At 41.8% G+C, this 12,193-nt stretch overlaps 1 protein-coding gene across 1 annotated transcript; it reads left to right on the top strand.

Annotated features, from left to right (window-relative positions):
- Positions 1 to 1,707: 1,707 nt before the first annotated feature.
- LOC141512784 (N-acetyltransferase 8-like) lies at positions 1,708 to 6,672 on the top strand. The gene is made up of 2 exons (XM_074221999.1): positions 1,708 to 1,896; positions 2,932 to 6,672. The coding sequence occupies exon 2, from the start codon at positions 2,953 to 2,955 to the stop codon at positions 3,622 to 3,624; it is 672 nt and encodes a 223-aa protein (XP_074078100.1). The 5' UTR covers positions 1,708 to 1,896; positions 2,932 to 2,952; the 3' UTR covers positions 3,625 to 6,672.
- The last annotated feature ends 5,521 nt before the right edge of the window (positions 6,673 to 12,193 follow it).

Raw genomic sequence — 12,193 nt, 5'->3', positions numbered from 1 at the left:
TTATATTTTTCAAAATTTCAAAAATTAGACTAGAAGTACAGGTCTAGTGTGGACATACACTTAGATTTCAGGTGAATATTTAATTTTTTTTCTTTCTTTGTAAAGAAGGTTTAGAGATGTGGTCTTGCCATTAGAAAAAAGCAGTTAGCAGGCTGGGATCAGTTTAGATGGGAATCTATGATGATGCACCCTAGTAATCTATCATTGCCTCTCGACTATATAGCCTGGGATCAGTTGGTTTGGATGAAGGAACAGGTGCTATCCATATCAAATTTGTAGATGACAGAAAAATGAGATGAATAGCTTATGTGCTGGATGCCAGAATCAGGATCTAAGAAATCTTGACAGGTGGCTTCACATGTTTCCCAGGTTTAAAGAGTTTGCCTAACTTCAGTGTCTTCCCTCTGAGATTGTCTATATCCTTCATAGGTGTGTTGGAAGAAAATTACTGATCTGGAACAAGTTAAAGTTCTAGTTCCAAGGTTCAATGGCCAACTCCAGTTGTCTTGATATATGTCTTGCCACTCTGACGACTCTGGAAGAGAGTGAAGCTGTTAAGCCTGAATAGTCTGCCACACTTAAATCCAATTCACTTGCAAGGAAAGCTATTGCCCTCCTGATGTCATCGGTCTACTTTGAAAAGGAAGGACAAATAACAACAAAGGGACCACAACATGCCAACCTAGTTTTCATTATTATATATTCACTCTAAATGGGTCCTTAATTTACACTTTACCCTGAACTGAAGGTAAGACTTTTGCTTTGGGATTGCCCTGCCTCCTCAGCTTGCCATGTTTTGTTTTGCATATCTAACATGAGTATAGCCTCTTCCCCCTAAACATATTGCCTTGAAAATCAGGCAATAAACAGAGCTCCAACTATCTCCCCTATGACTTTGCCTTTGGAAGGAACTTCCATTTGACAAGGAGTCCCATAGGGACAGAGAGTCATCAACTTAACATCTGTCTGCCTCAGTTTCCTGAAATAATAAAATAAGAACAATAGTCACATCTTCCTCAGGATTGTTGTAAGAATAAAATGAAATAACAGGTGTAATCTATGACAATCTGGTCTTCACATTTGATTGGTTATTTGTAGAGGAGTCTTCAAAAAGGCTCTGAGTATTTTCAGGGACTATGGGAAAGAGCAAGGTCCATTCATTACATGAAATATGTCTTAGCTGCCCACTCTACAGAAGGCATTGCTTTCCCTAAGGACAAAGCTCTTGGGGTCTGCAGAGTCCAACATAGGCCCTTGTCTTGAGAATGCACTTGGGCAACAGTTAAATGAATGAAGATGTGGAGATTCTGTCCAACTGAGGGGCAGGAAGTCAAGTCATCATTTGTGGCTTAACCCTGAATTTTAAAAATAGAAGCTCAACTTGTTTGGCTTCTGGTTCAACTTGTACCCGATCAAAAACTTCTTGGCAACACATGGAATAATGATCTAGACCATCTCAGAGGGAAGACAGGCATATATTAAGCACCTACTGTATTTCAGGCAATGCCATAAGCAACAGGAATAGAAAGAAAAGAAATCTCTTGTCTTCAAGGGTTCACAAGAAACTGGGGGGGGAGACGTGCAAACAGTTAAGTAGAAACGAGATGAAAAGAGGGTGACATTGAGGCCATCTGCCCTTCACCTTTGAGGCTGTGGGACTCCATGCTATCTTCTCAGATCAAATCTGCTAAGCAGGGGGCGGAGCCAGAGGTCCTCAGAAAGAGGGAAAGTTGGGACCTTGGCCTTTTCAATCAGCAAGGGGTGGAGAGCCCCACATGGGCTGGGAGTCATAAAAGGGAGCCTGTTATATAAGAGGGCAGAGAACGATGCAGCAGAATTGGGACTGAGGAACCCAGAGAACTGGCAGCCAACACCTGGAGTCTGGAAAGGCAGCAGGTGAGGAGGGTACAGAGAGACACAGAGAGAGAGACAGAGGAACAGAGATGCACAGAGAGATAGAAACAGAGCCAGAGGAGAAAGGAGGAGGGGGGAGGAGAGAGAGATGGGGGAGAGAGAGGGAGAGACAGAGAAAACTGGAGAGACAACAAGAGAAAGAGACTGAGACATAAAGAGGTAGAGACTGAGAGACAAAGAGAAAGGAGTAAGGGAGAATAATTGGGAAGGAGGTAGGATGGAGAGATAGAGGAACAGAGAGGCAGTCATAAACAGAGGAAAGGGGGGTGGAAGTGGGTGAGGTGGGGAGAAGGGAAGGAGAGAAGTATAGAGAGAGAGGAGAAGGGAGGGATGAAAAGAGACACAGATAGTGAGACAGACAGAGACAGAGACAGAAACAGGGTGAGAAAGACAAAGAGAAACAGAGACAGAGACAGAGAGAGAGAGAGAGAGAGAGAGAGAGAGAGAGCAAGCCAGCCCAGAGCCAAGGCATAGCTTCCCTGCTCTACTAATTCCTGATTTGTTAAGCATCTGCATGGCGAGGAAAAGCATTTCATTCCCATTCTGTGGTAGTCTAAGGGGACTTCTGAGCTTCTTTAGCCCTGTCTTCTTCTGTCCCCCCATTTACTTTGGTGAAGTCACTTATTTTAGACTAGCAGAAGACTAGACAAGGAGAGCTCTGTTTAAATCTTTCTTCTGACACAAACGCCTTGGCCCTGGATTAACTACTCTGAACTGTTTCCTTATTTGTCAAATGGAGTTGGTCTAGATGGTCTCTCATTTTGCTGTCCTAAAAAATGAGTGGGCTAGGCAAAACAGTTTCAAAATCCCTTTGAGCACTCAAGCTTCTTCTTTGCTATGCTTTCCCTGCTTCGGTCTCCAGGTAGCTGTTCTCCAGAGTGGCTGGGGCAGATTGGGGTGGGGGGTAGCCTTCCTTGACTCAGGAATGAAGGGAGCCCCAAGGAGATCAGTGTTGCTCTGAGGTGGGAAGGAGGGAATTCTAAAGACTCATTCTGATCTCTTCTGTGGAATTTCCAGGAGACAGAGACAGAAACATCCATGGCTCCCTCCCACATCAGGAGATACCAGGACCAAGACTGGAAGGCCGTAAGGGATATTTTTTCTCAGGGATTGCTAGGAAATATGTCTTCTGAATTCTGGCCTTTTATGAAGAATACAAGATCTTCCCTGATTCTCTTGGGGGTGCCTATTTTGCTGGTCTTAGGCTCTGGCTCCCTCCTCTTGTCTCTCCTGTCTTTTTTTGTCATCTCCACTGGCCAGTGGCTGACTTTTAGGAAATCTGCATTCCAGTATGTAGATCGTGCCTTGCAAACTGACCTGTTGGATATCCAGAAATCCTACCTGAGTACAAGAGACTCCAATTTGTGGGTGGCAGAGTCTGAACACCAGTTAGTGGGCATTGTGGCTGCCCGTCCAGCAGAGAGGCCAAAGAGAGGAGGAAAATATCTGGAACTGCTCCGTTTATCTGTTAAGAGGGAGCATCGAGGCCAAGGGCTGGCCAGGACCTTGGTCCAGACTGTGCTCCAATTTGCCCGTGACCATGGGTATGATGGAGTGATCCTAGAGACGAGTGATTCCAATCATGCAGCTCAAAGACTTTATGAAAGTCTTGGCTTCCACAAATCTCATGAATCATGGCGTTACTTGACCTGGTGGACAAATGTATTAACAAATTGGCATTACCAATGTGATTTTTCCTCTCAGTCATGAATGTCCCTTGCCAACCGCTCTACTCCTCTTAAATCCTTTATGGGTCTGGTTTCAAGGTCCACATCAATGTGCTGTGCATATTAAAGGGTGTTGACTTTCCTGCCACCGTTGATTAGTTATTTCCTTGTTGCAAAAAAAAAAAAACCTACCAAAAATTCATTTTAGATTGAAGAAAAGCTGCAGAGAAAGTGAGTTCTGTATTAAAAAACCACTGTGAGATATCCTGTGCTTTAAATATGCCAAAGAAAATAAGGATTTCCCAGACCTAGATGGTGATTACATTTATGCCCTTTTATACTTTCTTCTATCTGATGTGGGCAGTGAGAGTTGAGAACATGACCATGATCTTTGTTTTGCTCCTGGGTGAATTTGAAGGAAACTTCTTTAGAAGGATTTTGATTTGATGTTTGTCCTTCATCCTCACAGAAGACTATGACATCAGGGAAGTGATGTCATGACAAACATGTGAATTGGATTGAGTAAGGGGATACTGGCTACCTTACCAGCCTCACTTTCTCCTCCAGAGCTACCTGGATCTAGTGGCCAGATATGAATCAGGAAGTTAAATTTCTTGCCCAAGGTCACAGAGCTAGAGGAAGTGGACTTTGACTGTCTATTGAAGGATCCTAACTCAGAAATGAAGAAGGTTGCTGGTTATGGCATCCCTACCATCACAGAAGTGGCTGAAGCTTCATCATTACCTGTTACCCATTCAGCACAATGAAGTGAACTTGAGATAGCAGGGATGTCTTGGGGTGACTCATGACTTTAGGATCAGAGCTTCCTTATCTCTTCAGGATGGCCCATTAAATTCAGAAACTGATTTCTCATCTGGTAAACTATTTACTGCTTCCTCAGACTGCAATGGTAATTGAGATTCCAGGGCATAGTTCAAGATATAGTATTCAAGTTAGTGGAACTCAACTTGGCTGACCAAGCAACTAAAACCACAAACCAAGACAGACTTCAAAAGCAGGGATGTAAACTTGAAAAGACTAAGGGGCCCAACTGGACTTACAGTACTTCCTAAGAATTTATCCCTCCTTATTATGGAACACCTTCATTCAGTCAGTCATTGGACACCTGACCAGCTGGTTGAATTTGTTTGAAAATATTGGTGGGGAAGTTTTCTTTTTTTTAATCTTATAAATATTTTATTTGTTTTCCAATTACATTCCGTGGGAATTGCTACCAATCATTTTTGAGTTTTACAGCTCCCCCCGCTTCCTTCCATCCCCTGCCCCCAACAGAATGCAATCTGATATAGTCTTTCCATTTGCTTCCATGAGAAGCACAGATTAGAATTGAACTTGTGAGAGAAGAATCAGATCCAAAGCAAATGAAGAAAACATTACAGACAGTAAAATGACATATTATAAAGACAACTTTTCAAAATTGAAGATATTAAGTATTGGACTTTGTTTAAACTTCACAGTTCCTTCTCTGAATACAGATGGTATTCTCCATTACAGATCCCATAAAATTTTCCCTGATTATTGCACTGATGGAATGAGCAAGTCCATCATGGTTGATCATCACCTCATATTGTTATTAATTTGTACAATGTTCTTCTGGTTCTGCATCACTCTGCAGCAATTCATGCAAGTCTTTCCAGGCTTTTCTGAAATCCCATCTTTCATGATTTCTTAGAGAACAATTGTGTTCCATCACATACATATAGGTGGGAAAGTTTTCACAGGTCAGCTGTCATTGCCTATGAGATGTGCCCCACCTGCCCCAAATACAAAGCATCCATGTCAGTAAGCCAGTTTGAGGACAGTTTCCTCTTTCAAATGTACCTTGAAACCCTGGAAGACCAACTTCATCCAACTACCATCTGCTCTTGGTAACAAATTTGTTTTGATTATGGTCTGCATGTTTTCCCCGTGGGTAAAGAGAAGCCTCTGAGGTAGAAAAATTCTCTTAGAAAAAAACTATTCCTGGGGGCATCTAAGTGGCACAATGGATAGAGCACCAGCCCTGGAATCAGGAAGACCTGAGTTCAAATACAACCTCAGACAGCTAATAATTACTTAGCTGTGTCACCTTGGGCAAGTCACTTAACCCCATTTCCTTGAAAAAACAAAAAAAATAGAAAAGAAAAAAACTATTCCATTATGGGGAAGGGGGAGGGTTTCCAAAGAAATTCACAGTGACAGCATTGCCCATTCAGAAGAGCTTAGCTAAACTGCAGCATCTATCATCATTGTGTTTATCACTCCCAATCCAAAACAATGATTGAAAGACTTAATGGAATACTTAAGACCTTCCTTGCTAAAATCTCTGAAGAACTAGATATCCCCTGGCCCCAAAGTCTTTCCTTTAGCTTTGTTAGGCCTTAGATTCCAACTCTTTGCTTCTTATAAGCTCAGTCTCTATAAGATAGTAACAGGACTCCCAGTGCTACTGTACCTATAGCTGAGAAGCATAGCAATTAAAGGTTCCCTCCTGCAATACTACATTGAGTTGGCACAGATGATATCAGATTCTTACCAACTTGTCTCATAGTTCCATTCTTTATAAATTCCATCTGAGACTCAGCCCCTGATCCAACTCAGTGACTGGAAAAGATATCTTTGAAAACACTCATTAGGACCATGACGAAAATGTCCGTTTCCAGATCTACTCATCTTCACTGCTGTTAAGCCAGGGAATAGAGTTCTGGATCCATCTGAAGCACCTTAAAAGGGCAATACCACCCATTTGTACTGTGGAACTCACAGGTGATCTGACCTTGAAAATCAAATGGTTCTGAAGCACCTGACATCTGAGATAGACTACGGTTCCCAGGACCCCCAAGCTGAGAAGCAGCCAATGTCTTATGAAGACCATAGACCCAAAAACACCAGACATGGACTGGGATTTATAGTTTCACCATCTATAAACTAAGACTTTTCTTTCTCATTGCTCTTATTCACCTGGTTTTAATGGATCATAGAAGTAGTAGTTTTTATTTCCCTAAATGCCCAAATATATTAAAGCTTTAAGCTGTAGTTAATGATGTTTTCCCTATTTAAGGATAAAATTCTTGGGACTTTAATTTCTTTTGATTATAAGGATGGTTGTCATAAAGCCAATAATAAAGATTGGCATGTGTGACAGTCTGAGAATTGCTAAGGTGAATGTCTGTACTTGGGAAAGGGTTATGAGGGTCATGACCTAGGTAGGATTGTCTTGACTCTATTTCCCTATTATGCTATTTACTTTCTGGAAAAGAAGAATTCCGCACCTGATGAATCTTGAGCCTTTAACATTCTGTGACAACATAATTGATTGTCTGGTAAGACATACCTGGAATCAAATAGAGCTAAGGGAGGTTTTCCCCTGTGATATGTTAGCTCTTTTCCCTCTTATAGCAAATTTGTATTATCTGGAAATTTTGTAAATCTGTGTCAAATGTCTAAAGCAAATGACAAATCAAAATCATCAGCCTAGGAGGGGCTATGCCCTTATTGACCAAAAAGGAGGGAATATTAGGAGTTATCATTTTTATAATGATTGATATAATACATATAATGAATTTGATAAAAGTAATTTAGTTTCTAGAGATCCTTTTCATAGGCAGGTTCTAGGCATGAGTTTCTTGGTTGGTTCTTGTCCTTTGTTATTGAAAAAAGACCAAAATGACATCCCTATGTTTGAGATAAATTGGTGCATCTCACTATGGCGGATCAGACCAATATGAGCTCAAAATGCTCTTCCACAGGTTAGGCACAAATAGTCCATGTGAACACCTAGGGTGGGTACTCTAAGCTTACATATGTGACATTTCTTTTGAGCTGCTTCAATTCTGCCTTCCTCATAGAGTGCAGCACCCTCACTGAGACAGTCCTGTGCCAGTATGTTCTAAGCTGTATAATCAATTTTAAAGTTGTTCAATGAGACCTTCAGGGTGTCTCCACATTGTTTCTTCTGACTCCCTTGTGAGTGCATGTGGGAGAGCTAGGCAAGAAAAAAGTTCAGTATCTAGCATCTTCTCCTGCCAGGTGATCATCAGAATCTTCCTAAGACAATTTAAATGGAAGAGATTCAGTTTCCTGAGATAGCACTGGTAGACTGTCCAGACTCACAGGCAAATAACAATGAGGTCAACACAATGGCTCTGTAGACCTTCAGTCTAATACCTCTTCTCTCCCACACATTCTTTCAGAGTGTCACAAATACTGAGCTAGGCTCTGGCAATTCGAGTGTCAATATCATTGTCAATGTGTACCTCTTCCAAGGACACTGCCAAGATAAGTGAACTTGCCCACAATACTCAAAACTTCTCCATTTGCTGCAATCGATGGTTCCATATATGGATGGCATGGTTCTGGCTGATGGAGCACCTGGGTGTTCTTGGTGTTAATTGTTAGACCAAAATGAGCATAAGCAGCAGAGAATTGATCCATGTTTTGTTGCATCTCAACTTCAAAGGCTTCATTGAGTGCAAAATCATCTGCAAACAGAAGATCATGCACCAACACTCCCTCCACTTTGGTCTTGGCTTGTAGCCTTTTCAAGTTAAAGAATTTGCTACCAGTGCAGTAGCTGACCTTGAGGCCATGTTAATCCTCATTGAAGACATTTGTTAACATGGCTGAAAACATCATATCAAAAAAGTATGAGAGCAAGGACACATCCTTTTTTGACTCCACTGGTGACTGGGAAATCTTGAAAGCATCATCCACTATTCAGAACCCTGGCATGTATGCCCTCATGAAATTGATAAACTTTTCCAGGCAACCAAATTTTGACAAAATTTTCCACAAACCTTCACAACTGATGGTATCAAAGGACTTAAGTCAAGATCTACAAATGTTGTGTACAGACCTCTGCTCTGTGCCTGGCATTTTTCCTGGAGTTGTCAGGCAGCAAACATCATATCCTCTACCCTTTCTGAAGCCACACTGGCTCTCAGGAGAGTGACCAACATCCAGGTGAAGGATCAGCATTGGGAAGGACTATGGCAAGAATCCTACCAGACACAATTAAAAGAGAAATACCCCTGTGATTGTTATAGGATGGTCTATTTCTTTGACCTTTATAGCAATGGATGATGGAGGCATCCTTGAATTCTTGGGGGGGAAACCTCTTCATGTCATATAAGCTTGAAAATTTCAGTTAGATTTTGGATGATCAATGGACTGCCCACCTTGCAGATCTCATCTAGAATAGAATCAACACCAAGTGCTTTGCCACTTGAAAAGAGCCCAATGTCCTTCAAAACCTCTTCTTCAGCTGGAACTTCAGTTAGAGACTGATTGACTTCAACTAGAGGTAAGTGGTAAATGACTTCTGCATTGATGGATGATGGTCTTTTAAGATCATTATGGATGTGTTCAGTCCATGACTCTAGGATCAAGTCCCTAACATCACTCAATGTGGATCCATCAGCAATGAGTAGTTGAGATGCACCATATGTCTTTGGCCCATAAATAGGTTTGTTACTGTCTGCATAAAATTAACTTTCATCTGCCTTCTTACTGAGCCAAGTCTCAGCTTTGCTTGGAATTCACTTTTAATGGAATTAAATGCTGCCTTCGTGGAAATGGATGAACTATCCTGCTGGTAAACCCTGTGGAGATCTCTATTTTCTTTTAGCAGCTTCTGTTTATATCCCCATCATTTTCATCTAACCAGTCTTGGTGTTTGTGAGTGTTCTGGCCCAGATGAACAGATGCAGTGCTGTACACCAGATATCTGAAAGTTGCCCACTCCTTTTCTGCTCCACCATCACTAACTGTGTGTTGGCTCAGTTTTCCCTCCAAATTAGCCACAAGCTGTTCTGGCTACAAGAGACATTCTAATCTCTTGACTTTAATTCTTCTGATATTCATTTTGCCTTGGGGCCCATGAGAGTGATAAAGGCAATATGTGGTGCAGAGTGCTGACTGATCACAGACTCATCCTCTCTAAGTTAAATATTCATATTCAACCAAAGCAGTGGCCAATGTTTGCTATGAGAGTGCATCCAGGAAGTTTTTAGGTAAACATTTAGGTAAACAGAAGACAGTGTTATTGATGAGAAGGTCATGAGGTGCACAAGTCTTTAGTAAAGAGCAATGATTGCTGTTACTATTTTCAACTCCATTCCTCCCAAGGACTCCCTGACATGTCTGGTAATCTGAGCCCACTCTAGCATTAAGTCACCCAGAATTATAAGTTTGTCCTCTTTTGATACATTGACGATAAGATAAAGAAAAAATTAGGAATGGAAAATAGTAAAACAAAGTAGTAATTTGTGTTAAAGATGACAGGTTCTGCCCTGAACCGAGCTAGCCTGTGCTAAATAGTGTACTGAACCATAAGCCCCACAAAGGTAAAATCAATGCAGCAGTTCCCACAGGATTCCTACATGGATGGTCAAAAGTGAAGTAATCATAATTATAGGGCAGCTAGGTGACACAGTAGATATAGCACTGGCCTTGGAGTCAGAAGTTCAGACCCCAGCCTCAGGCACTTGACTTGCTGTCTGACCTTGGGCAAGTCACTTAAGCCTGACTACCTCACATCCAGGACCATCTCCAGTCTTCCTGATTCATCTCTGGCCATTGAATCCAGATGACTCTGGAGGAGAAAGTGAGACTGGTGACTTAGAACAGGACTCCTTCACTCGAATCCAATTCATATGCTTGTCATGGCATCATGTCCCTGATGTCAAGATCCTTTTCAAGAATGAATGACAATGGGTGGCTAGGTGGCTCAGTGGATAAAGCACCAGCCCTGGAGTCAGGAGGACCTGGGTTAAAATCCGATCTCAAACACTTATTAATTACCTAGCTGTGTGCTTGGGCAAGCCACTTAACCCCATTGTCTTGCAAAAAAAAAAAAAAAAACTAAAAAAAAAACTTCCCTGAAAACAGGGAAGAACACCAGGGTGCCTGGCAGGAGAAACAGTTTCCTAACCTGTCACCCCAGGGAACACTAAGCACAATTTGGAAGATCAGCAGCTTCTGCCAGAGCAAACATGAAGCGCAGGCCAACATGGCCCTCCTCAACATGACTGTGACCATCAGTACAGTCTAGATCCCAGAAAATGGAACCAGGTCAGTGGAGTCGCCCAGCAGGAGCCTCCAGGCAGCTGCTCCCAGAGTGTTCAGCCAACAGAAGGTAAGGGAGTGGAGGGAGACTGTCGAGGTCTATCCTCTGTCCCTAGGACAGGACTCTGAACCACATTCAGACCCTGGTCACAGTCTGGTGCCCCAGACCAGGAGAGCAATCAGAGTCTTCCATACTGAGGTCCTTGCAGAGGTGTCCCAAAAGCTCAGAAAGCACTCGAAAATCAGGCACAGGCTGGAGAAATGAGTAAAAAAAAAAAAAAAAAAAAAAAGGAACCTGACCATAGAAACTACTCTGATCCCATGGAGGACCAAAATACACAATTTGAAGATGAGCAAGTCCAAGCTTCTACATATAAAGATTCCAAGAAATATAGAAGTTGGGCTCAGGTTATGATACAACTCAAAAAAAAAGATTTTGAAAATCAAGTATGGGAGGTAGAAGAAAAATTGTGAAAAGAAATGAGACATTTAGGAAAAACATGAAAATGAAGTCAGCAACTTAGTCAAGGAGATCCAAGAAAAATGCTGAAGAAAATAACATATTAAAAACCAGTTTAGGTCAAATGGATTAAAAAAAAAAGAGGAATGCTTTAAAAACCAAAATTGGCCAGATGAAAAAGGAGACAAAAAAGCTCTCTGAGGAAAACAAATCCTTTAGATGTAGAATGGAGCTAAAGGAGGCTGATGACTGCAAGAAATCAAGACACAATAATTCAACACCAAAAGAATGAAAAACTAGAAGAAAATGAGAAATATCTCATTGAAAAAACAACTGAGGGGAGGCTAGGTGGTACAGTGGATAGAGCACCGGCCCTGGAGTCAGGAGTACTTGAGTTCAAATCCTGCCTCAGACACTTAATAATTACCTAGCTATGTGACCTTGGGCAAGCCACTTAACCCTATTTGCCTTGCAAAAACCTGAAAGAGAGAAAGAGAGAGAGAGAGAGAGAGAGAGAGAGAGAGAAACAACTGATCTGGAAAACAACTCTTGGGAAATAAAATGAGTATCTACAGAGAATATATGAAGATATTCCTCAGGAAATTGGACAAATGAGAACAATTCATTCTAGTAGCCATGAAGGTGGCTGAGATAGGTGCTAGAAAGTTCTTAAAACTAGGTTGGACATAGAAACCAAGATCATCCACTGTATCCCAAGTCATTAACTTTTGCAACCAGACTCTTATGACTCAGAAAGAGTGAGGACTAACACTTCACAAAAACTATGCCTCACTTAAATCCAATTTATGTACAAGTCAAAAGACATGACCCAGACCATTTTTAGCAAATGTTCATATGGAACCTTTGTGCCTGAGCTGTCATAGAACCTTCTGAACTCATTGTTTCTGTCAACCACAGTGGGATGGACACACTGTCCCTTGTTCCTCTTTGTCCTTCATTCTAGAAAATCATGACATCAGGGAGGTGATGCCACGACCATCACAAGAATTAGATTGGAGTGAGGTGGGGTGCTGTGCTAAGTCACCAGTCTCACTTTCTCCTCTAGAGTCACATGGGGCCAGTGACC

The sequence above is a fragment of the Macrotis lagotis genome, chromosome 1, assembly GCF_037893015.1.
Source record: "Macrotis lagotis isolate mMagLag1 chromosome 1, bilby.v1.9.chrom.fasta, whole genome shotgun sequence".
Taxonomy (NCBI): Eukaryota; Metazoa; Chordata; class Mammalia; order Peramelemorphia; family Peramelidae; genus Macrotis; species Macrotis lagotis.
Note: the sequence above shows the minus strand (reverse complement) of the source record. Positions and strands in the feature narration are given on the sequence as shown.